The following is a 26,219-nucleotide window of genomic DNA, read 5'->3' on the forward strand; positions in this document are numbered from 1 at the left end:
ACTCTCTTCCAGGAAGGTACTGGAAGAACATTTTTTTTAGACAAATCCTTGAATCGTGACCATGAGCGACAGTGTTTTTGCCTTGGGCACATCTCCTAATTTGGACATCAGTTCTCACTAGGACTTCTCATCACTTGTTTCTAACATCCACTGGGTGGGAAACCACCACTGCATGATTTCTCCAGAATGGAATTTTTATCAAGCAAATAGGACGTACTTATTTTTGAGTTCTATGGAATTCACCTAGATTGTCCCATAGAAGTTTTCAGTTTTTTGACCCTTCTTGGGGTCCTTCCAAGCAAAACTGACGTACTGCAAAACAGCCAGTGCTCAAAGTCAAGGTAAATCCAAAGGACAAGGCTTCAACATTTTCAGGGAAAAATGAGACTGGGTAGGGATGGATAGAAGGAAAGCCCTCATGAGCAATTTTTTTTAACACCAACTATAAAGTAATGCTTGAAGAATTTACCATAAGATAATGAAAATATGGTAACATCAGACACAAAAGCACCAGATTTTTTAAAAGTAAAATCAGAAAGCGGATTGCAGAAAACATGGTGCTGCAGTATACCGGATTCTTTTGGAACTCTAGATATGTACCACATTATGTTCCATGTCCCAGGTCAGTGTGGGGTATGCCTGGCCTGGGGAACCCAGCCACACCACCCTGATGTGAAAAGTGTGTTGGCAGAGGGATGATGGGTGGCATATCAGAAGTGACAACTCGTGTGTGTAGTTGACCTCCTTCTGCTCTACCATCTAGAAACCTCCTTAAGAGTGTCACACTGTTCAGCTTGTCAATGTGCAGAAAGTGTCTTTTGGGGACTGTGTCTAATACAGGTTTCTTTTCTCCTTGGCTAATGTCACGGGCAAATCACCAGTCGTGCAAGAATCTGAGTGCTCTAATGCAAATCATCCTGGGTAATTCTGTGTATGCCGGCTAAGCAACTTGATCGTTACATAAACCATCCTCTGACTGTATTTAGGAAATGCTATGTCTGCCTAGCAGTGAGCCCACTGTATTTAAACATTAAAGTGGAGGCTCATTCAATTTACCCTTGCCTGATAATATTTTTGTTTTTCAGCTGGTTCTGCTGAAAAGAATCATACGCTCTCCATGGAGAAACTCACGTGACAGAGCAGCCATGTAGGTAACCGGTGGGGAGAGAGCCGCAACTGATAAAACAGGCTGGAAGTCAAAGCTCTTTCTTGTATAATGTGTGCCAAAAACAATCCAGAGAAGTTGAAACTGGGTTCAAATTTTGTTGTGCATTCTCAAGCCCACTGGAGACTTCTTTTGAGGAAAGGGGTTCACTGATCATCAGCATGCTTCCAAATCTCGCATTGTACATTTCAAACTCCTGCCTAAAAGCAGCTGAGCCTCACTTACGGGCAAAAGATATTCTCAAAGGCTGTCAAAAAAGCCATGATTACTGTGATGAGCTCTCTAAGAAAAACACTCTTGGAAACTACTTGGTAACCTATGCTGGTGGAGAATGAGGGACAGGCTTTTTGTGCCTACCACAAAGTTAAAATATAAAACACAGCTCTTGGAATTCCCATTGTGGTGCAGAGGAAGTGAATCCGACTAGGAACTGTGAGGTTGCGGGTTCGATCCCTGGCCTTGTTCAGTGGGTTAAGGATCCAGCATTGCCATGGCTTGGATGTGGCTTGGATCCTGTGTTGCTGTGGTTCTGGTGTAGACCGGTGGCAACAGCCCCGATTAGACCCCTGGCCTGGGAACCTCCATATGCCACGGGTGCGGCCCTAAAAAGACAAAAGACAAAAAAAAAAAAAACCAACAAAACACAGCTCTTGCTGCCAAAGAACTTGCCGACTAGTTGGGTGGCAAGACTAAAACACAAGAAGGATCCTCAAACATCAGAAAATGGTGTAAAGTTAGGTCCTGGTTCATCATAAAGAGAATGGCTTGATTGCATGGCTCTCTTCCCTACAGGGCTGCTCTCTGGGTAGAAGAAACCTTGCTTCTTATGCCCCATTTGACACTGAGCATGACTTGGAAGAAACTATTCTTTACTAGTTGCAAAGGTGCAGAGAATCCTATGATCATCTACGTGTGGTTTGGAAATCAAGGTCTTTTTTTTCCTGGAATGGGTGTGACCGACAGTCTTGGAACCTACTTCAAGGAAACAGTTAAATGACATGACCATGAAGTCCTCTGGAGAAAAAAGGAAACTTTGACCTCAATTCGTGACACCCTTAGAGCTATTTCATTCAGGGGACTGGTAGATTTTATCTTAGATTGATCCAACATCAAAACAAGTGCATGCTGTGGTGTGTGTCCTTCTCGAAATCTCCTGGTTGCATGCAAGGAGGGGCTGAGATGGTAATGAGGTCACAGGTGGGTGGATGAGCAGCCCTTCAAAGGGACTAATAACTATTCTGGGGTCCTGGCTATACAGAGAAGGATGTGGGAATCGAGGAGTACATGGGGGCAGCTGTGTGCAGGGGCCTTGGAAGGCCCCACAGGGCAAGGTTTCCAGAAGGCTCCCACTCTCCCTCGTCTTTACTTAGCTGGCGAGTAGAAACATTCCTCTCTCATTTCTTTCCCTTTTTTTCTTTCTAACTTTCAACTCAAGTGTTGATGAAAAAACAAAACTGACTTAACAAAAACCAAAAATGAAGCTCTTTCACAAGGCTGAGTTCTTTGGAAGAGCGTGCTTCCAGGTCTTGTATTTTAAGTTTCAAACTCACGCTGCCAGGCAGCTAGCTCAAGCTCACACACAGCTAGATAAATCACATGCTGGCAGGATTCTGTATTAAAGGATGCACATCCTTGCAAGTAGTTTCTCTATGAAGTGAGACTCACCTGGATACAGAAAATTAGAGTGAATCCCTAATCATAATTGCCAGTTATCCAGTTAAAGATGGAACCTTGGAGCTACAGAAGAATAAACACTGAACACTAGTTACACATGCACAGATGGAAATGACTTCTGGTTTGTGGTCTGCCACTAGCATGCTAGCCTGTAAACAGGTAGTATTCTCTTGGTGAAGAGTGTAGTGAAATTTATGCAAAACCAACAGTTACTGGCATTTAATATAGTTCAGGTACTGAGCTGAGCATGAAAACAAAAATGATGAGGAAACGGTCTCTGCCTCTTAAGGAGGTGAATTCAGTGTATGGAGATGTGCAAACATGTTCAATGATGCCATACAGGTTGGCGTCCTGAGGGTGCTCTGCGGGGTAACCTGATTGGAGGAGAGGGGGCTGCTGAAAGAGGGAGGCAAGCTTTGAATGTACTCTTGAGAGGTGAGGAGGGGATAGCCAGGTTAAAGGAAACTGAAGTGAAGTCATGTGCTTAGGGCTAGGAGGTGGAGCAGTTTAAGGAAAAAGCTGAGCAGACTGGTGAAAACTGAGAACTGCTGTTTAGGTAAGGGTCAGAAGCTGAGTCAGGACCAGGGATGCTGAGAGTCTGGTCAAGCTGAAGCCCACTGTATTTGAGACAGGTCTAGTGGGAGTTAGAGTGAGTGGGATGTTGGAATGAAAAGTTCCTGAGGTGCAGTATTCTTGGTCAAGTCAACACAGGGTGGAGCAATGGGAGGAAGTGGCTACAGTGGAGTGAACAGGGAGCCACAGGAGTTGAGTCTGGTCCTTGCAAGCAGGGAGGGGTAACACACATTGAAATCTTTCAGAACAAAGGCAGGAGCTGCAGTGGAAAGTACTTTAACAGATGACTGAGTGACAGAACATGGATTGAGGATGGTGATAAAATATGTTAGAGGATGGCTTATGCATCCAAGGGGGAGAGGCTTCTGAATGCTTTGCAGGTCAGACAGCTCCTTGCTGCTGGGTCTGCCTCCATTCACACTGAACACCCAACATCTGGGAGAGGTGGACGTTGAAGTTTTACTTGCAGATCCAAAGAAAAAAAATTTAAAAGAGCTAAATGAAGGTTTTTTTTTGTTCTTGATATGAGTCACCATGTGTTAAAATCAGACATACGTTATAGAAGAGACTACTATACCAGAAACAACATACCAGAAACTCCGGGTGGTGTCTTAATGAATTTTCCATTAAAATGACCAATAACGGCTTCACACTTTTCTGTTGATTCCATCCTATTTGTACATGAAAATAAAACACATATAATCAGAGCTATCTCAGTTTTCATTTTGTTCTGTGCACATGAATACATTCTTATAGGTTTATTGGAGACAAATGAAACCTAACAAAAATGTGAATGATAAGAAAAAGTGAGTTTATCCTAGTAATCTAAGAGTTGGTTCAGTACTTCCATGGTAAAATGAAAACTGATAACCACAGAGTACATTTGGAATCATAAAAGAAATAAGTTATATCAAGAGTGTTTAATATCAAGTATATGAAAATGTGTAATTTTCTTCCACTTGTTGAAAAAATGGTTAATCAATACACAATAGCTTTGTTAGTCTTGATGCCGAATTTAAAACAAAAATACCAGTTTAAAATAACAGTGTTTAATGCTGCTAGAATATTGGTCATTTTAAAGATGGTCTTTCCTTTTATATATTCACAAAATGACAGACCTGAAAGTCATGATAAGGACTGGTGTTAATCACAGGATGTGTCTTATGTGTTTTTCATATTAGCTTCAAGTTTAAAACAAAATTAATGAAGTTAACTATGTACCTTCTTGGCCATCCTGGCTTTAGAGGAGTAATTGAAGGATGGCACCTAACAACTTACTCTACACCTGCAGGTGGCTAAGAACATTTGAGAACACATTTCAGGGGAATTAAATTCTTTTGACTTATTTTTCTTTAATGGAAGAATGCAGTACACTCCTGGACTACCCAGAAGAATTGCACCTTGGTTTTAATGGGTGGTAATAGTTTTTAAAAGCAATAAAATTTAATTGGGTTCTATCTTTGGACACAGAAATCAAAGTCCTTGATCTCCTTTCAGAAGAACACCCACAGAGGGACAATTTTCAGATGGCACCAAGTCTTTCATTGTTTCACCTGAATCCTTTTAACCCATGAAGGTGGCACTGCTGGACTTGGTGACTCTCCACCTATAGGATATTTTAGTTTTATTATAAAATTATCTGGCCTAACAGAAAGAGCAAAGGACTAAAAGCCAGAAGGACCAAGTATTAGACCCTGCTTCACTGCTTGGCAGCCCAGTGACAATGGAAAAGTCCTTCCTTTAACTCAATGTTCTTATATGCGCAAGAGCGAACAACTGCTTTGCTTTCACGGTAGGTGTGACAGTCGTCAAATAGGATAATGTATAGGAAAGTAAAATGTCAGCATTTTCCCTCTGAAATCAAAGTCAACACTTTAAAACACGTAGACATTCTCAGTTACTACAGACTATTAATAGGTTGCTAAATGATGTGAAATCAGTTTCTGCACATGGGCTTTCAGATGAGAACTATGTCAAAGATCAAAGCTTCTTCTGTTTAAAGTTTTTCCCTTAGGAAGCAAACTAACCACTACACTGAAGTATCTTTTCTGGGGAGAAAGGATACAAATAAGATGGAGAGTGAGGGCACTTCAGATACTTATAACATTTTACTTCTTAAAAAAATAATCTGAAGCAAAAATTATAAAATACTACAATTTGTGTAACAATTGGCGGTTAGATGGATGTTGCATTACTGTTACACTTTTCTGAGCGTTTAAAATATTTCATTAAAAAATCTAATTCATTGACTTTATTGATGATGAACCTAAGTTTCATCTAATGAGACAAAAATGCAAATTTATTTAGAAGCCTGAGATTGTTATTTTTCAGAAGTTTAGGCATCCTGATCTAATTAATCAAATGTAAGGAAACATACTTGCAGAGCTATTGATCATGTGGGATTTTCTTGTCGCAAGTCACCAAATATTTAGTGTCCTCAGGTTGAAGAATCCTAATAAACGTCCAAAAGATTTGGGAAAACCCAAACTTTTTTTTCTGTATGAGTGAAGTTCAAGGTACAACTAGCTCCTCTAATCCTGGCTTAGTTTCTCTTGCTCAATTTTTATTTTCCAAGAAATTTAGCAGAGCTACTGTTGTTGACATGAAGACAAAGCAGTGTGCTTACCTAGCAAAGCCAACACCACGACTTGTTCCACTGGAATCACGTAGTATCCGTGTAGAAATAACTTGTCCAAATGGTTTTAGCATGTTTTCAAGCTCTTGCTCATCCATGGAGAGTGGCAAATTAGAAATATACAAGTTGGTAGGGTCTTGTTCCTGTTGCTAAAAGGGAACAGAGAACTGTCTGTTAATTGCCAACAGGAGGTGAGATACTTATGTGAACACGCTCACTTGCACTTAGCCACTCTCTTTGCTCAGGTCCTTTAAAAGTACTAGCATGTGAGATCATGGGAACTACAGAATGCCCAAATTGAACACACTCGAAAGAAGTGTCTGAAGCTCGGGCAATCTGTGCAGGTCAGATGCGATCCACCAAACCATTCTTGGCAGGTTTGGAAGCAGAACTGCTGGCAGGCACCACTGAGCTGGAGATGGTGCCTTCATGGAAGCACAACTTTCAGCTGTTTGCAGTGTTCTGCAAAATAACTAACCTCTCCTCCACTGCTATTTTTAGGAGCCCATTTCAGGCACACTACTGCACAGATGGCTATTACCTCTAATAATTCAATCCAGAGACATATGATGGGTTCTGGACCAAGCCATCTAAAGTCCAGGGGGACTCTGCCCAAACTCACTCCCTCTGCTATACGGCGGAGTCCTTACTGCCTCTGAGTTGTGATCACCACTGGGAATAGCTTCAGAATCAACAAAACCAAGAAAACACAAAGCTGTACAAAATGACAGACTCCAGGCAGGGCAAATTTTAGAATGTGGAGAAAGCTGAACTCAAGTATGGATGGGGGAAGGGAGTTTTGCTAAATCTTCGCTACTCAAAGAGCGATCCAAGGGCCAGCAGTGATGAAATTACCTGCAAGCTTACTAGACATGTAACCCTAGGCCCCATCCCAGCTCTACAGAATATGAAGGTGCATTTTAACAAGATCTCCAGATATGCAATATGAACATTAGAGAAGCAACAATTAGGTCATTTCCCACCCACCTATCCATTGTTGAGGTAAAATCAGCTGAAATCAAATTGAACTGAGAATTTTCTGAGAACCAATAACTGCTATGTATATTTAGAGTCTGGCATTAAATCATCAGGAAATAAGCTTATCTGACAACTGGAATATTTTTTCTGACCCAGTAGAAATTCATGGCAACTGTGAGGCAAGGATGGCCCTAACTTTCATTTATTAATTTATCTGCTTTTTTAGGGCCACACCTGCAGCATATGGAAGTTCCCAGGTTGAATTGGAGCTGCAGGTGCCAGCCTATACCACAGCCACAAGAATTTGGGATCCAAGCCATACTGTGACCTACACCACAGCTCAGGGCGATGCAAGATCCTTAACCCACTGAGCAAGGCCAGGGATAGAACCCGCATCCTCATGGATACTAGTCGGGTTCGTTACTGCTGAGTCACAATGGGAACTCCAAGGATGGCCTTAACTTTAAAACAGACTTTCCTTTGATCTTGCTAACCAAATGGTACCTTTACATTACTGAACCATGCAAGTTTATGATTTTTCTTTAATAAGCACTGTTAGTAAAGTCATTAATTGATGACTCAGCCTTAGGCACATTCACATTCAGTACTTTAAAAATATATGTGAAACACATGCATGTTTGAATTCGTACAAAGTCTCTACTTTCAAATGTATTCTGGCATTAATTAAACCTGAAATAAAACTTTTCCTTTTAGATAATCCGCAAGTAAAAGTCAACATTGCTCTTTCATGCTATACTTCTGCGGTTAAGATTTAAAACAACAATCTGGTTTCCTAGGGAATGGCAAATACCCTGGTTGTCCCAAGAACTCGAGTTATCAAAGACTGAGAAACTCTGGGCCAAAAGTACTGTCCCTGTGACTTCCTCGTTCTGACAGAGGAAGGCAGCATGTAACCAGGCTGGTCCCAAAGGTATGGAGCAGAAGCTCCCAGCCTGGGTAACCGAGACTTTCAGGGGTGTGTGTCAGTGGGGATGGGTTCAAGAAAAAAGAAGAAAAAATTTCAAATGTTCAATAGCAAGCTGAACACTTAACCTTGTTAACCCTTGACAGACTAAACAAAAATGGCAACTATCCTTGTTCTTAGCTAAAATCAGAGTCAGCGTGGTAGCAGTGATTACCTTATGCTGAGCAAAACCTCCTATTGACAATTATATAAAGCATATCTTTACTGTATAAAAATAGTAAAGTGATATAAATGCATGACAATAACAGATAAATCATTTCAAAATAAAGCGGAGAACAAAATGGTTTTAGGTACTAGATTTTTCAAGTTCTTCTGAGGTGGACTCTAAGGTACAATCTTCACTCCTTATTTCCACTTCACTCACTACTTCTCCAACTTTGCCCAACTAATCACACAACTCCTCAATCAGCCACCTCACGTGGGCTCTAACCTCCCAAGTCTCTGAAGGTTTCCTGGAGCGCACAAGACTGCGTTTGTGCCTGTGGAAGTCTGGTCCTTTGCTGGCCAACACAGATGGTGTCCTTGCTCTCTGAAGGTGGGAACTGAGGGGTGCTGTACAAGATGACATTTACAATGTATCTTGTATACCCCAGACCCTCACACACAACAATTATGACTCCACACACAACAATTATGACTCCAGTCCTGTCTCTGGGTAGTTTACAGTTGCATCGGGAGATAAAAACACATGTAATGAATGCTGTAATAGAAATGTGTACAAATCACAGTGGGAGGACAGTCAGGGAACACTTTTCAGAGGGCATGGCTTTGAGTTTGAGACTTGAAAAAATATGCATAAGGCATGAGGTGAAACCAGTCTGTGAAAAGCTATGCAAGGAGGTTGATTTTGCCAGTCATCACTGTCACTGCTTCAACTTTTCCACTTAAGCAATGCTAATAGCAAAGGGAATGACCATGTGTTCTTAAAAGTGTGTGGGCCAAGGATAAAGTAGTCTTGCCAGGGCTGCACTCTTCGAGACCTTGTGCTTTATCTTAAAAAAAAAAAAAAATCATGTAAATGTTGCAATCTCCTATTTGAGTTTGCTTCAATACTTTCAAGTCCCACCGATACTCCAGGGAGATAAGCCATGTTGACCCTATATTTCAGGTACCTGGTGGAGGAGTGGAGAGGAAGCAGAGGGGGAACTGAGTCTAAGCACTGAAGCTAGAAAGCCACGCCCTGAAAAATGGGGAGCTTCTGGAGGCAAGGAGGCAAGGGAGTGATGGGATCGAACCTATCTTGTAAGGAAGACTTCTGAATCATGCTTAATCAGACTCAGAATAAAGCTGGGAACTCCCTAATTAAAGAGCATTAAAACACTCCTTGAACCAAGATTTGGCATAAAAAATGTTATGCAAGAAACACTTATCATAAATACCGAGAGCCTTCCAGTTACAATTAATTATTAAAATCTAAATGACTAACACTTGAGAATATTTAAGAATGTTCACAGAACAGACTCACAGGCATGGAGAACAGACTTGATGCTAAGGGGGAGGGAGAAGAAGGGGGAATGGACGACTGGGAGTTTGGGGTTAGTAGATGCAAACTATTACATTTAGAATGGATAAGCAATGAGATACAAATGCAGCACAGGGAACTATATCCAATCTCTTGTGATAGAACATGATGGAAGATAATATGAGAAAAACAAGGTGTGTGTGTGTGTGTGTGTGTGTGTGTGTGTGTGTATATATATATATATACATATAAAATGACTGGGTCACTTCACTGCTTTACTGTACAGTAGAAATCGACACAACATTGTAAATCAACTATACTTCAATTAAAAACATTTTTAAAAGAACATTTATAAAATTTATCACATGTGAAGTATTTTTAAAAGGGCTCATGTAGGTACTAAGCATTTTCTAAAACTGTGCTTTAAGTTGCTTCTATTATTGAAATACCAACATAGATATTATTCTTTAAAATCTTGATTCAACTTGAAAGATTACCAGTGAAGAAAAAAATAATAAAAAGTGCTAAATCAGAGAATCTGGAAAGAAACTGAGCTCCTAACCCACTCTATGATAAATAGTGAGATAGAGCAGACTAAATACAGGTAGATATTTCCTATGATTTTAATGAATTTGTTTGCAATAGCAAAAACTCAGTCCCTTGGCTCTCTTCATTTGGAATGACCTCTAGGACTAATGCTATCTATCTTAATTTTCACATGGTCAACTTATCCTGTGAAGGCTGCATACAAATTTGCAAATTAAGAAAAAAATCAAAAATAAAAATGAGAAGCAACTCCCAGCCAGCAGCAATGGCCACAAAAATCTAATCACCAAAGCGTCCTTACATTCTAATCACCATACATTCATAGTAAACGGAACATACATGTTTGTAGTAAGTGGGAGAGGTTTTTGAATAAGGGTAACTTTACCTCTTTAAAATCAGTGATAACCATAACTCTGTTTTATTACATACAATGCTATGTCTGAAAAAACAATTATTCTGTAAATTATGGGTGGTCAAACATAAAAATGGGGCCAATGGGTCTCTTTATATCCCTAGGCGTGGAAAGGGTTCAATGGCTTCTCTAACAAGTAGGAAACTAGATCCCACGTTGGCCATGAGAGGGATAAATGGCTACTAATGTTCACTTGAGTAGAAAAGTGGGGCTCACAGGTCCCACGTGGTGTAAAGCACTCAGTCATCATCTGAAAGAAATTAACAAAAACCTCCCTGTGCGTGTGGAATGGTTCCTAAAATGCAAGAAAGGGACTTGGCAGGAAGACCAGACATCTGTTTTCTCTTGTACTGAATAGGTTCACCAACCAGCAGATCGCTGCTCATGGGCATGTGAATGCACACTGCTTAAAGCAGGGTAGACCTCTGCGTGGAAGGGCAATTACATTCCTGCTCCTTTGACTGCCTATTTACAGAAAAAAATTGCAAGCATTACCACTAGGCAAATAACACATGACCCCCAGCAGGTCTTAAGAGGCACAGCTGAAAGGTCTACAGAAGTCACTCTATTAACAGGTATCACCAAGGCTGACTTGAGTGTTACATCTTTTTTAGCTCATTATCTGAGGTTTCTTCCTTCTTTTCATAGATTCTGAGTTTTATTTTGAAAAGTGCATACATTTGAAACCAAAGCCAAGTTTAACATAAAGGGGAATAACCTTTAGCTTATTGGAAAACCTTTTGATATAGTTGATCAGTGTACAAAGCTCAATAAATATGTTTTAAACATCCCATTCTTGACTCTCTATATATGCCCAAGTTGCTAAGTTTTTCTCCTGCTTATTTGGCTTCTTCATTCATCAACAAAACAAACATTCAATATCTACCGTATGCTAGGTACTAAGCAAGGCACTGAAATTAAAACATGAATAAGAAACAATCACTGCTGTCTAATGTTCTCCACGCCAATTATTTTACAATTCAATTTTGCAAATTTGTGGAGTCTTTTTTCAACCCAGACAGCCAAAGTGTTAAACAACATTACATTCTCCCTCACCCTCCAGATGCCCCTCGAAGAATGCCCGTTAACTTTTTCTGATTATGTAAGAAAGCAAGCCTTTAATATGCGGCAATGTGAATTTTCAAAACTTCACAGTATCTGGATTAATTCACTAGAGAAAAGTGGACAGTGATGGGTCCCTTATCACCCAAACATGGGAGCCAGACCTCAACTTTTAAAATTCGTCTCTGCAAAAGGTACATGTCAGGTGCTCCTTTATCCAGACAGCATAAAGTGGTTAAGTCAGCTCCAGATACTCAAATCCATGGTTCCACAGCAAAGAACAATGGACCCTCTAGCATGTAAAATACCTCTTGTAACTTTAATGACATAATAAAAAAGAAATCAGGTCCAGGAAGCTCAGTTGTTCTACAGAGACTTGAAGAAATTCATCACATGCAGATTGCTGGCATGCCGCCAGCGTCTCTGAACCCCAGTGCATTGTTCCTTCCCAACAGATGATATAGGAAGGGATGGTTTTTCCTAGCCAATTTACGGTTCCAAGCCACCTAAGGAGGTCTTTGAACAGAGCTCATTATCAGTCCACAGGAAAGGTGGCATTCAAAGTGCACTGTTGACACGGCATACAGTCCCACCTCTACCCAGTCATGACTAAATGCATTTAAAGACTTCTTCAAGCAACATATAATTGATACGCTATGCTCCTCATTATCACTGGCTTTGAAAAGATGCCTAGGTAAGGGCTCGTGGGGCTGCTCTAAATAAGGCCACCGCATTACCTGGAGCAGGTTGTTAAAATAGGCCTCTTTCTAACTTTGTTTCAGCAGAAGTCACCAAAAATGGGTGTGAGGTACACCCACATTCCAGAGTGAGAAACCAGACCCCCTCAACAGAGTCTGAAGAGGAGCCGGCTGAGACATGGTGTGGGTACTCAGCTGATGTGTTCTGAGTCCCCCCCGTGGGCTGCTTCCCCCTTCACTACCAGTCAAGCAAGGTGGGCTTCAAGAGACCACTCAGGTGGCCTGGTCTGTGCCTTGCAGAGGTTGGTGGATATAATGGATCGAAGTCTAACTCAGGCCTGAGGAATCCTTTTTTTTTTTTTTTTTGTCTTTTTTAGGGCTGCACCTGCAGCAACATGCAGGTTCTCAGGCTAGGGGTCAAATCGGAGCTGTAGCCACTGGCCTACACCACAGTCACAGCAACACCAGATCCGAGCCGCATCTGCGACCCACACCACAGCTCACAGCAATGCTGGATCCTTAACCCACTGAGTGAGGCCAGGCTTCAAACCTGCGTCCTCATGGATACTAGTGAGATTCATTTCCACTGAGCCATGATGGCAACTCCCGGGCCTGAGGTATCTAAAAGGCAGAGTGTCTAGGTGCAGTTGGGATGTAACTAGTCCCTCCCAAACAGCGGCAAACAGATCAGATTTGGGCTGTGCACACAGGGTTCCATTAGATCCTTCCAGGAAGCCTGTCTTGCAGGACTAGAAGGTCCCAGGAGAAAAGCGCTGAAGGCAGAGCCTGTGATTGATTCTCAGGAGCCGAGGCTAAAAGCCTGAGAACGCATCCTCTCTAGTTTAAGAAACCAAAAGGGAACGAGCAAAGCATTCTACGAGGAAAGGCGTCAGCCTCTGTCTGACTGGAAAAATCAACAGCAGATCACACAGCTGTCAGGTCAAGAAATTTTTCCCACCCTTTACCACTGCTCCAACCCTGGAGGGGTCAGAAACCACAGCTAGCCAGCTGAAGGAAAAGTGGGAAAAATACAAGCTAGGGAAACAGGAAAGAAACTAACCATGCTCCCATGCCACAACAGGCTTACTATGTAGTACAGACCAGAGCTGTGGGAAGGGAGAAGCTTGCCTGTTCTATGGCACTCAAAATTCTCTAAGCAGACAGGATGGGACATTTCCATTACAGGCATCACACACTTATCGGGAATATGTTCTTGAAAGTCAGACACGCAGCATCAAAATGTTAACCAGGAGTCTGCTTTTATTTCAAATAAGAACAAAAGTATAGTGTATTACTACTAATCAACCCGCGATTTCCTAAAATGTCACTAAAGGCATTTGTTACACATCTATATGCATAACAAAGGGTTATAGTAGCATGTAAACTTTTAAAACATCACTTTTTTTTTTTTTGCTTTTTAGGGTCGCACATATGGCATATGGAAGTTCCCAGGCTAGGGGTTGAATTGGAGCTGCGGTTGCTACCCTAAACCACAGCCACAGCAACTTGGGATCTGAGCCACATCTTCAAACTACACCACAGCTCTTGGCAACACTGGATCCCCGACCCACTGAGCAAGGCCAGGGATCAAATCCACATCCTTATGGATACTAGTTGGATTTGTCTCTGCTGCACCACAACGGGAACTTCTAAAACATCACTTCTTTTTTTTTTTTTTTAATTTCTTTTTTTCTTTTTTCTTTTTGTTGTTGTTGTTGTTGTTGCTATTTCTTGGGCCGCTCCCGCGGCATATGGAGGTTCCCAGGCTAGGGGTTGAATCGGAGCTGTAGCCACCGGCCTACGCCAGAGCCACAGCAACGCGGGATCGGAGCCGCGTCTGCAACCTACACCACAGCTCACGGCAACTCGGGATCGTTAACCCACTGAGCAATGGCAGGGACTGAACCCTCAACCTTATGGTTCCTAGTCGGATTCGTTAACCACTGCGCCACGATGGGAACTCCAAAACATCACTTCTTAATCCCCAAATTATCAATATGGTTGTTAGCAGACAACTGCGTTGTGATTTCTCTTAGACTAGCAACACACAAGATTGTGCTCTCAGCAAAGTTTTCAAAACCTCTACATGATTCTGACATTTTACAAACTATTTGGAATATAACTTGAGTCTTACTTCTTAAACGCCTTATTTAAAATATTGTGTTGGGGTTGGTGTAAATACATACAGAATGGCTGAAAATGTACTGAAAGACAATTACATTCCATTAAGTTTGGATATGAAAAAAATCAAGAGGCATTCTACTGAAAAAGATTAGCCAGAAAGATCGGAAATGAAAGGAGCAACTGAAGGGACTTTCCAAACTAATGACAGTTGCCATAAAAGTCATGGGACCTGTCCTAGATTTTATCCATGAGAGGAAGAAACAGGAGCTTCCCAGAGGAGAGGAAATGGATAGAGCAGAGGGAAAATTAGAGATCTTTTCTGATGGTTCCTTAAAAGTCCTGCTTAGAAAATGTATGGCTACCCATTGTTTACAGAGGCATATCGAACATTCTGTAAATCATTATACAATATGGGTATTATATATTCACAGTTAAATATATTTAAAGTCTCACAATCAGCATCTTTCAACAAAGTCACAGGAAATTGCTCCAATATTAGGGACAGATAATCTAAAAATCATGGTGCTAAATATTTACAGTTTCTACCGAAGGCCTTAGTCTGGAGTTCAAAAGAAATCTAAAATAAGTCCAGCTCAATCAGAAGGTTTAAAATTATTAAAAGTCAAGGATTACTTTAGAAAGGTGATCCCTTTTGTTAATTCCTGAAATCTTTACTCATGTTGATTCTTTTAGTCAAGGTAAATCTCTATCTTGGTAGCTGCATTATATGTCCTTCAACAGCCTTAAGGTCTTAGCAGATAACTTAGCTCTACCAGAGTCCTTTAACTCCCATAAATCTTTCCTTCTGGAAATAGGAATGCTCCTTAGGGAATGACCACATGCTACTATTTTCTGAATAGTAGCAGAGGACAGCACAAAATTACTTTTCTTTGTACTTTAAGAAACCAGATGATATAAAATTAGGGATCTTTTGAAAAGAATATATAAAATATCAAACCTGCCAAGTTGCAAACTTGAAAATATTTCCCAGAGCAATTCAAGAACCATAAATGGAAAAAAACCATGTACATAATTATATGAGTGTCTTAATAAGGGCATTGTGGGCACTAAGTATGATACAACTCAAGTTTACATTTAGGTAGTAATTAAAGACTGGAGCATAAATACCACTTTGCCGATAAGAGTTCATCAAAACTAGTTCTGAATAAAGCCATTTTAGAACTACTAAAGAGTACACTTGTATCTCATTAATAACCAATGTCTGAAAAAACTCTTTCATACCAAAGAAATAGTATTTGTAGCTTACACTACATTAAAACTACTAGAATATTTGTTTAAAGCCTATGTATGTGATAAAGCTTTTTTGTTATTCTTTCAGAATATGACATTTTATACACACTTACCTTCTAAAGTGTTTCTAAAATGTATTAATTCCTTAAGCACTGACACTTTAAAATTATTTCTAAAAATATAGTAGTGGCATAGGCACAGTATTAGATATGGAATGGATGGTCAATGAGAACCTGCTTTGTAGCACAGGGATAGTCAGTATTCTGTGATAACCTATATGGAAAAAGAATCTGAAAAAGAATGGATATGTGTATATGTATAACTGGATCATTTTGTTGTATAGTAGAATTTATCACATTGTAAATCCACTATATTTCAGAAAAACTAAGTAAATACACACATAAATAATAAAACACCAAGTTTAACACACCCACCCCTCCAAAAATAGTTCAGAGTTTCAGTCCACAAGTACTTGATTACCTGAAGAAATCGGGTGCTATTTCTCCACTTACATACGGGGTTATTACATAATCAGCTATGTAACACTGTATACGGTTGTAAAATCCTTCACACGTAGGAACTGTCTTTGGCACAACATCTAATGAGGATGTGAAGGTAGGGGACAAGTGACCATGGGTAATCATAGCTCCCTGGGACGAGGGAGAATGAAAATGGCGACAGGAAAAGCCACATGTCTGGCTTCAGAACCAAAGCCTGGGCCCAGTGCAACAGTACCGGCTCTCAACTCACCTTGGCCATTTGAGCTTGAACCCCACTTGCCTTCAGGGCAGACACAGCCTTCTGAGCAGCTGCAGGACTGTCAAAGTCGACAAAACCGTAACCTGAAATGCAAAACACATTTAGTGTTTAAGCCATTATTTTACGATTCTGTAAAGAGGAAAAGGATGGCTCCGTCTGGTCTCCAATGTAGGTGACAGAAGTGAAAGCCCTGGTGTCCTGACAGGTCTCAGGCTTTACCACAGCATCCTCCTCACTGTCCTCCCCTGCCGACTATCATGGGCTAGTCAAGTGTCCCTTCCAAGTTAAAAAAAAAAAAAAAAAGAATAAGAGGAAAGAAACCAGTGTTTTCCTTTTCCAGATCTTTTTCTTAGGTGTCCTATACTTACTGGGGGGGGGGGGGGGGAGACATTAAGCTTATAAAAAAAAAAAAGGAAAAAGAACAACTTCAGAGCAGTACAGTTTTAATAATTTCGTAAGAAAAATGGGGTCATCCCACAAAGCTTACAGATGTATGTTTATTCCATAGATGACACTTAGTGTTTCACATAAATTAAGTATAACTATTAGATAGCCCCAAAATGAAATAATCTAAATCTCAGAACTTGGTTAAAAATATCATTACTTATTTACCTAAAATACAGCTTTTGACCTCCCTTCAAAATAAAGAAAGTGGGGAAAAATGGCTCCAGAAATCCAAAATACCTGCTTCAGCAGTTCATGTCCTATAGTCTAAAATAAAACAGAGGAAAACAAACAAACAAACAAATAACCTCTTAAGAGCGGTCATGGGAGGTTATTCATCCACAGCTTTTCAAACATTTTAAGTAAGCTGGTCAGCTATCTCTGCCCTGACCACAACAAATCAAAAGCAGGAAATTAGAGAAAAAAAGAGGGTCAGGTTGAGGGTAGGGCTGCTATACAAAATAATCAAATGGATGGTATCTAGTAGTGAAGACTAACAGCCACCAATGCAAAGGGGAAACTACAGGCTTTATGCAGCATTCTTAAGAGCAACAGCTCCCTGAGCCTCCCCTGATCCCATAAGCATCATTGTGTTAAACTAGGCAATGGCTGATTTGTCATGTGATAACTCTTAAGTTACTGAAAAAAGGCTCAATTATATTTAGCACCTTGTTTAAAAGATCGGGGTACCAGGGAAAAATACGAGCAGAGATTTTCTTGGAACTCAAACCTATTATCAAATTAATTTCAATGAGTATGGATGTTTTGAAAAACAAAAGCCCTGTTTGGAGGTTGCACAGAAGAGGGGCCAACTCTATCATTTATTTATGGACATTATAAAGCTACAGTAATTTGGACAGGAAGGAACTAGTGTCAAAACAATTAGACACATCAACAAAACCACAGGGAAACTTCAGAAGGAGTCCAAAGGTCGGTGTGCAATATTAGTAGCAGAAATACCACCTGGTAACAACATTAGTGGACTAGACTATCGATTACAGAAATAGATGTTTTAGGAGAAATGAGAGTCAAAGCTGAAACAAGAAGCAGCTTCCTTCTATTTCTTGGAATTGGATTGGAATAAGGCTTAATTTGATTTCGACAGTGGAAAAATAGCCAGGTTGGGAAGAAAAAGAAGAGGCTGACCCAGGTAAAAGCAGAGAATGCTATTCAACAGCCAGGTTAGAAATTAGGTTAAACATATTTGGGATTTTTTTCTTTTAAAGAAATGTGTTGTTAACGCTAACATGCAACCCGCTAAGAAGACACACACACAGGCATACACATACTCACTCTCGTACTTGGAGATTTAAGACCTCCTTCTTAACTTTGCTGTGGTCAATAACATACAATAAACAAAAGATCTCAAAATTTGATGTTAATAATGTTGTTGACGTTTCTATCCATTCAGGTACTATGACTATTATTTTGTCTGTTATTTTCTTAGGAAAAATCCATAATGGTTGCATTTTTAGTTTACATCCTTTTCTGGCCTTCTTCAAACTCCTACTATGCAGTTATTTCATAAATATTTGCTGAAAACAAATATAACAGGTGAGCAGGCAACCTTATGCTCTTTTTTCTTATATTCCTTTCAAGTACATATAAGAGTATATACATGAGTTTTATAGGTCCTATGGGTTTTGCAATATAATATGTACACAGAATGTGGGATTCACTACTTAACACAGCTTCCTCTCACTGGATCCCCAGGAGCATCCTTCTCAGGGCTTAGGACCAGGACCAGTCATAGTACTCCTGCTTCTTGGATTTTCTTCCACGCAGTAACTGCTGAATCACAGGACTAGGTATGTTTTCTATTTTTGCTTCAGCAACTAGGAAATACAGGGCCATTTCTGTAATGAAGTGGAGTCTCCTGCTCTTACTCCTACTTTCTCTGTGGTCTGATTTATCCTCACCCATTTTATGTGTGTGTTGTGTGCATGTGCATTTGCAGATGTGTGTGTGTTTGCATGTGTGTATGCATGTGTGTGTGTGTGTGTTTGGTCTGATATGCAACTCTGTAAGCACTGATAATTAAGCAATCAGGGATGTGAGCAACCCTTGGTGAGCTTGCTTTATTTATTTATTTATTTGTTTGTTTATTTATTTTTCTGCCCTGAACTGCCACATATCACACTGTTGGAAAGCATTTAAATGTCTTTTGTTGGCTAAAAACTGACGAAAATTGAAATGCAGTAAAGCAACTGAATAGTGAGTTTTTTTGTTTTTTTTTTGTTTTTTGGTCTTTTTGTCTTTTCTAGGGCTGCTCCTGAGGCATATGGAGGTTCTCAGGCTAGGGGCCTAATTGGAGCTATAGCCACCGGCCTATGCCAGAGCCACAGCAATGCCAGATCTGAGCTTCATCTGCTACCTACACCACAGCTCACGACAACGCCGGATCCTTAACCCACTGAGCGAGGCCAGGGATAGAACCCGCAACCTCATGGTTCCTAGTCGGATTCATTAACCACTAAGCCATGACAGGAACTCCTGAATAGTGAGTTTTTAAATGCAAAAACTAAGCAATATGTTATTCAGAGCAATGTTCCCTTCAGCTCAATTTTGTCTTTTGGATAAAGGCTCCAAAATACATTTTGTGACAAAAAAAGAGTTCTATGACCTCTAAGGTCTCTCATTTCCAGGTATGAAATTCTTTCATCTGTTCAATCTCAACAAGTTAGTCTATAACATAAGCACTTTTCATTTATATTCGTGATCTCCTCAGCACGACCTGTATCCATCTACCCAGCCACCTACCTACCTTCTCAAGTTACCTCTAATGTGATTAACAACCTTATCTGTCTTTATTACGAGCTATGGTGTATTATTTCATTTTCACTTCCAGAATTTCATAAACTCATTCGTGCTTACTCTCCCCCCTCACTCACTCACCCACAGACCAGGTACCTGCTGTTGTTTCCTCTTGTTGTGTGACACGACAAGCCTAGTTTTTTTTTTTTTTATCACTGTCCACACACACAAGGCAGTCTCTTCTGAGATTCGATTTAAAGGAGAAAGTCTTTAGGAGATATATCAAAAATCAGTTCTGAATGATCCCTACCCTTATTTGGAAGCTCCCCAAATCACTCCACTTCTCTTTGGACCCTTCCCAACTATCAAGGGTTTGTGTGATGCCAAGATGTTAGATGTAGCATTAGTATTTTTTTTTACTCATACTTTTTCTAGATAGTTCTGAGCATTTTTACAGAATTTTGGTTTCTAGGCAATAGTATCTCATCCGAGCAGAGTGGACCACAGCGGGGTCTGGTATAGTGGTGGGGCGGAGAACTCAACCAGGGAGGCTCTAGGTGCTCTCTCGCACTGCATTAGGGCAGCTCTGCTTTCTAACACACTGATCTGCTGTGTAAGATTTCTTTTTTGGGGGGGTGGGGTGGAGTGAGGAGGAAGAAAGGTAGGGTAAGACTATAAAACCACCTGTCTACTGCGATTTCTCTCCTGGTTTGAAACAAGTGCTTGAGGTCAGCTTCCTGTTTTATGCCTGCAGGAGTCTATTTTTTGTTATAAAACCAAAAGATTTTCTTCTGTGTCCCTGCTTACCCAAGTCATTTAAAAACCTGCTAAACAAGACTAATCTGGTAACTAAGTCTACAATTTGACTCTCTCTAGTTCAATTCACTTAAATATTAATTGAGTACCACTCTACATAAAGCATTGCTCTATTCACTGTCCCAAGGCAAAACTGCCTTAATGTGCCATGTTGATTAAACATGGGCTTAGCTTTTTGCCACAATAGCTCCTTTAAATTCAGGAGCTTTGAAGAAGGGACAGAAATACAATGAATCATTTCAAGTCTAGATGAAAGGAAACGGCTGGCTTCTAAGGCCAGGCCCCACCATACCATAGGGTTCATTTGTGTTCTTTGCCTTTTTCAGATTGTGCTCCGTGCCACAGCCATCACCACTACTTGAAAAACTGGGGTCTAATTAATGAGGAGATTTGCCTTCTCTGCCTATTCCTGTCAACCTTATTTCAATTCATGGGGTCAGTAGTTAGACTCAAAGTCAGCTGACTCCATTCTTCCCCTTTCCTAGAAATCACATGCCTATTGTTAAGATGCTGGGATCATTAAAAGTCAGAACCACGGAGCATCAGTGCTGCCTACTGTAGACGCCTCCTCTTCCAGCTCATGGAGCCAGATGAGCTCATCCTAATTACACGGAAAACTGAAGGTCAGTGCATCAAATTAATGCAGCAGCATATTTCAAAGGGGCGTATGACCTCCCCTCCCTATTACAATTTGGTCAGTGAAAATGGTTCTCTCCTCCCTGCTGCCAATATTGTCAACAGGCATTCAGCAGAGAACAATTGGGAGTATTGAAACATGTAATTAAGTACTGCTTAAAACTACTCTATTCTAATTAATAGAGCCAATTTGCACAATATGTAATCTTTTCAGTTCTTTAGTACAGTCCAATGGTCTTCAGTAAGCAGCTCTAATCTCCTCAGGCTCAGGAAAGAAAAGCTATTTTCTAACTCTACTCCCCCTTTAAAAGCAGGGGATAAATGCCAGCCAGTATTTTGCATGTTAACTCCCCTGGTGTCAGATCTGGGATTCTGGCAAATGGCTGGCTGCTGCTGGCTTTCCAGCCAAAACTCAACCAGGGACAAACGTAAGCAATATGCTAACACCGTGCAAGACAGAACCTGGGTGACATGTAAGATTTGGTTTTTAGTAAAATGGACGTTTCTGAAACCAAAAGATCAGGTTTAAAATTCCATTATTTTTCTAAAGCTATGATTTAGCAAACCATCAGCCAAAGAAACATACCTTTGCATTTGTTTGTTGTCTTATCCAAAATCGCCTTCGTGGAAACGATTTTCCCATATCTAAAAAAAAAAAAAAAAAAGAAAGAAAGAAAAATAAGTTATAATTGAGGAACCCTGATTAATGTCTAAGTCCAGGGATACACACACTTATCAAACATCTGCAACTTTTAAAGTACAAAATGTGCTTTACTAGGGAATAGGAAGTGAGAATTCTAAATGCAAACTAAATTAGAGAAAGGGAATGGCTAGGCTTCTCAATTAAATCTTTGGATATAGTTTGATGCTTAGCTTTGAGGAATCAGGTTCATACCCGATAATCTTGGGACCAAAAAATGGAATGTGAGCTTTATTTAAAAAAAAAAAAAAGCTTATTTTAGTAATACTATGTCTGTGGGCAAATGCAAGGCCAAAGGCAAGGCTACAGAATTGTTAATGGAAAGTATGATGATTCACACAGCCCTTAAGAACTAATCACGGGAAAGCTGCTTGCGTCACATCTACTCATTTTGCTTTTGCAGGCAGCCACGCCTGGCTCTAGATCATCATGGAAGGGTGCATGTGTGTGCATATCTTGATCACACTTGAAGTATTATCTAAATATTTCAAATATGTTATTTAAAACAGATCTCTTTTTACTTTAGACTTTGATAACTTTACACATAATTTATTAAGACCTCGTTTAATACCATCGTCATAGCTACACAGTGTACTCACTAATGTGTGTGTGTGTGCACATGTGTGCAAGAAATTGGCAATAAAGAATATAAAACAATGAACCAGGAATCAACTATTAGTTTTATGGTGGTTTGAATGAAAGATGTGTTCAAATTCCTTAATGTATGATAGAAGTTGGGGGAAGAAGGAAAAAAATTCAGAACATTAAAACTGAATGCGCTGCTATCAAAAATAAAGGGGCAGGGGAGTTTAAACATGTGGACCAACCCCCTGTCCCTTCACAGTGAGCAGATTATAATGCAGAGCACAGCTATCTATGTTTGTCTTCTAAAAACAGATAAGAAAAAACTTTGAAAATTAATTCTTAAAAATTCACTGTGTCTTTGGGAAATGCACATAACATAGCTCTGGTATCTGAGACCATTTCCCTATTGATACATGGCAAAGTCCAAAATTTTACTTTCCTATATATTTACTTCAAAAATTTCACATTTCCTCTAACATTCCTTTCTTATGGTTGTTGCTGAGGACTAAAAAGATTCTTTGAAAAAAGTTTTAGGAAGAGGAGGTATCTGCACAGCACTTTGAAACATTTTAAATGTGGTAGGTTTCTATTTTGTGTGTTGAACAAGCTGAAAGATACTTATCTGGAAAAAAACAAATGGCTAGGGCCACCTCTCTCCCTCTGTTAATTTCCACTCTGTGTAATCATGTAATCAAATGATTACTAACTGGGCATGAAAGTAAAGATAATTTAAGGTTCAAATGACAATTACATCTAAGAGGCATAATACTGCACAAACACCTTCAATTCCCCGTAGGGATGCTGAGTATTTATAACAACCTTAACACAGGTCACTAAGCTTACAGTAAATAAATAAATAAATAAATAAATAAATAAATAAATAAATAAATAAATAAATCTGCAAACCAGGAAAAAAAAAATGTGATTTAAAGAATACCTTTCAGTAACCATTTATCTACCTAGATTATTGACATGCTTGATTATTTAACGGTGCTCTCTCTCTGCACGTTTTAGCTGAAAATGCTTTGAGGCTGCATCGCTGCCTCAGCTCTTTCCAAAAGTCGGAAAGAAAACTGGTATAACTCCAGTGGAAGATAAGGAGATTGAGGGGGTCACTGAGATTAAGAGCCTTTGCTCGAGGTCACTGAGGTCAGGGTCTTTTGTAAAGCATACAGAAGAAGGCAAGTTTGGAGGAGGTCAGGCGCTGGCCTTCTACCCTCTGGTTCTGCTCTCCACCTTAATGTTGGAAAAGACATGGTGAGAGGCAGAGGTGGGAAGCAGGAAAAGAGCCTTCTGGCAGGACTGGGACTTGATCCTTGCCACACTCTCTTCTGACCTGCATTCTCTTTGGTTTTGCTACATCTGAAATTACTCCTTACTTCTGCACCTATGCTTCCAGGTCTCTCACTCCTAGGAACTCGTCCCACCTTTCTGGGCATTCTTCAGTGTTTTTTGTTTTTTGTTTTTTTCTCATTCAGCTTCCTCCACTCTCTCCTTAACCAGGTACTTTCATTACATTGAAAAGTCAGTCCTCAACCCTTCTTTTTCCTAGGAAATACATCCAGTGCCATGGACGGAATTAATCCATCTTCTTTGATGATGCTCATTTCTCCTTCCTGGGTGTTTGTGGTTTTTTAAATCCCACCAAAGCTTTAGTTTTTGTCTCTCTCTCTTTACTTGGTTATCTTAATATCTGATTAAGATACTTAAATATCTAGTTGAAATACCTCAAGCCCACTATTTTCTAAATCCCCCCTCAAAGAACCCCAAACACACCCCTCCCTCTTTTTTTCCCTCTTTTAATAGCATGATCACATTCCCAATCTTTTGCCAAGCTTCCAGTCCTTGAGACGTCATCAATTCAGCCATTCCTGAATCCAGCCAGTCAATAACTCTTCTGAGTTTTGCCTCTGATATGTGTCCAATAGTCATCCCTCCCCTTCACTGTGCCTACATTCATGCAGAAGGCATATCACAGTTCTTGCCTCCGCCTCTGTCTCCTCCTCCTCAGCCTCCTCTCAACTCTGTCTGCTGCATTAATCTGCCTTAAATATCACTCTACACATGGCTCTGACATCTCTCCATAGCCCCTTTCTCTAACTCATGCTTGAACAAACAACCTGCTGGAACACTAGCTTTTCCATGAGACCATCTTTAATCTCCTCAATCATTTAGTGGGTGATTTTGTAAGAAACCAAGAAGGGAATGACATTTACCCAGTTTCTACTTAAGTTCTAGGTACTTTTTATGTATGACCTTATTGAACTGACTTCACGACAATCTTATGTGATAGCTATTATTCCCATTTTTGCAAAGTAGAAAACAAAAGTTCACAGAAGTTTTGAGCCTAAAATCTTGCCTCTAACCCCCAAATTCAAAACTAAGCTGTTAAATTTAAGTTTTCACTACTTATCTATGATACAATTTTGAGAAACAATGTTTCCTCTACATGCTCAGAATATGAAAGGAGAGGGGAAAATAATGGAAGATCTTTTCTTTTCTTTTTCTTTTTTTTTTTTTTTTTGCTATGTCTTTGGGCCGCTCCCGAGGCATATGGAGGTTCCCAGGCTAGGGGTCAAATCGGAGCTGTAGCCACCAGCCAACGCCAGAGCCACAGCAACGCAGGATCCGAGCCGCATCTGCAACGTACACCACAGCTCACGGCAACGCCGGATCATCGTTAACCCACTGAGCAAGGGCAGGGACCGAACCCGCAACCTCATGGTTCCTAGTCAGATTCGTTAACCACTGCGCCACGACGGGAACTCCCTGGAAGATCTTTTCTATTAAGGGGTTGTAATAGATTTATTTTTCAAGGCAAAGCAAGATTTTTGTTTCATTTTTATTTATTTGTTTATTTTTTGGCTGCACCCGTGGTATATGAAACTTCCCAGGCCAGGGATTGACTTGCAGCTGTGACCTATGCCACAGCTGTGGCAATACCGGATCCTTTACCCACTGTACCACAGTGGGAACTCCTGTTTATTTTAGACACAAGAAATAAACATGTGCGCCAGGGTTGAAGGAGAGATGGGGGTGTGTAGGAGAAAAGAGATTTCTGAAATTTATCAGTTTTACTTTCTATTGTGGTTTTCATCATGATTTGCGGGTTTACACTGAAAGCCCATGACTTCAGCGTTAGAAAGCAAAGCAGTTTTCGCTCTGTGAGTACTGCATCTTGGGTCAGGAGGATGCTTCTCTGGAGTTACCTGGGGGCTGGGGGGGAAGAGGTTTGAAGGATTTTCCTCCCCTACAACATCTTCCTCTGTGAGCGTCTACTCACATATACTGCTCACAGCACAAGAGCCTCTCATGACAATAGAGGTTCCTGACCTGGAAGATGGAACACTTTAAACTGCTCAGCCCCTGGCTGAGTTAGCTTATCAGTGGCGGATGCAGTTGTCATGCTGTGAGAATGGAGTACCGAACAAATTCTTCTGATGACACGAGAAGGGATCTCAAAACTGGGGAAGAGCCATCTGTCAAGTGGCACCTCAAGGAACAGGACAGGGGGCTGCAGGGTTCAGAGTGATCACAACCTCTCTGCTAGTTTTATCTGCAGAAAGATTTAATACTGTGAGGCAAGGGATGGAGGGGGTGAGGAGGAGAAGTCACTATTGATGAGTAACATTTAGTCTAATTCTACCGTGGATTAGCAGTACCTGCAAGAATAACAACTATGAGGGTAAAAATTCATAAAGCAAACAGATTTCTACCTCCCCTGTCCCTGTTTACAACTCAGTTTGAAAAAAAAAAATCACTGAATAACAGAGACACATGGAATATTGGGAGAAGAGAGGCCTCCTGACTGGCAGAATTCACACTCCAAGAACATGGGGAAAATGTGACTATGAAGATTCTTTGGGTTCTACCCAGCTTCAAAGCAACAAGACTCACACCCACAATCCTGGCTACCCAGAATATAATATACTTTGCTAAGAGCAGATAATCCACTCCAGA

At 40.4% G+C, this 26,219-nt stretch overlaps 1 protein-coding gene across 10 annotated transcripts in view; it reads right to left on the reverse strand.

Annotated features, from left to right (window-relative positions):
- Positions 1–26,219, reverse strand: part of RBMS1 (RNA binding motif single stranded interacting protein 1) — a 217,372-nt gene that overhangs the window by 21,870 nt on the left and 169,283 nt on the right. For all 10 annotated transcript variants that reach the window (XM_047772723.1, XM_047772727.1, XM_047772720.1 and 7 more), the window contains exons 3-6: positions 21,561–21,619; positions 16,316–16,407; positions 6,039–6,196; positions 4,004–4,083 (exon numbers count right to left, since the gene is read on the reverse strand). In XM_047772723.1, the coding sequence (XP_047628679.1) occupies positions 4,004–4,083; positions 6,039–6,196; positions 16,316–16,407; positions 21,561–21,619 (389 nt within the window). The remainder of the gene's footprint in view (positions 1–4,003; positions 4,084–6,038; positions 6,197–16,315; positions 16,408–21,560; positions 21,620–26,219) is intronic.

Source organism: Phacochoerus africanus, chromosome 3, assembly GCF_016906955.1.
Source record: "Phacochoerus africanus isolate WHEZ1 chromosome 3, ROS_Pafr_v1, whole genome shotgun sequence".
NCBI lineage: Eukaryota > Metazoa > Chordata > Mammalia > Artiodactyla > Suidae > Phacochoerus > Phacochoerus africanus.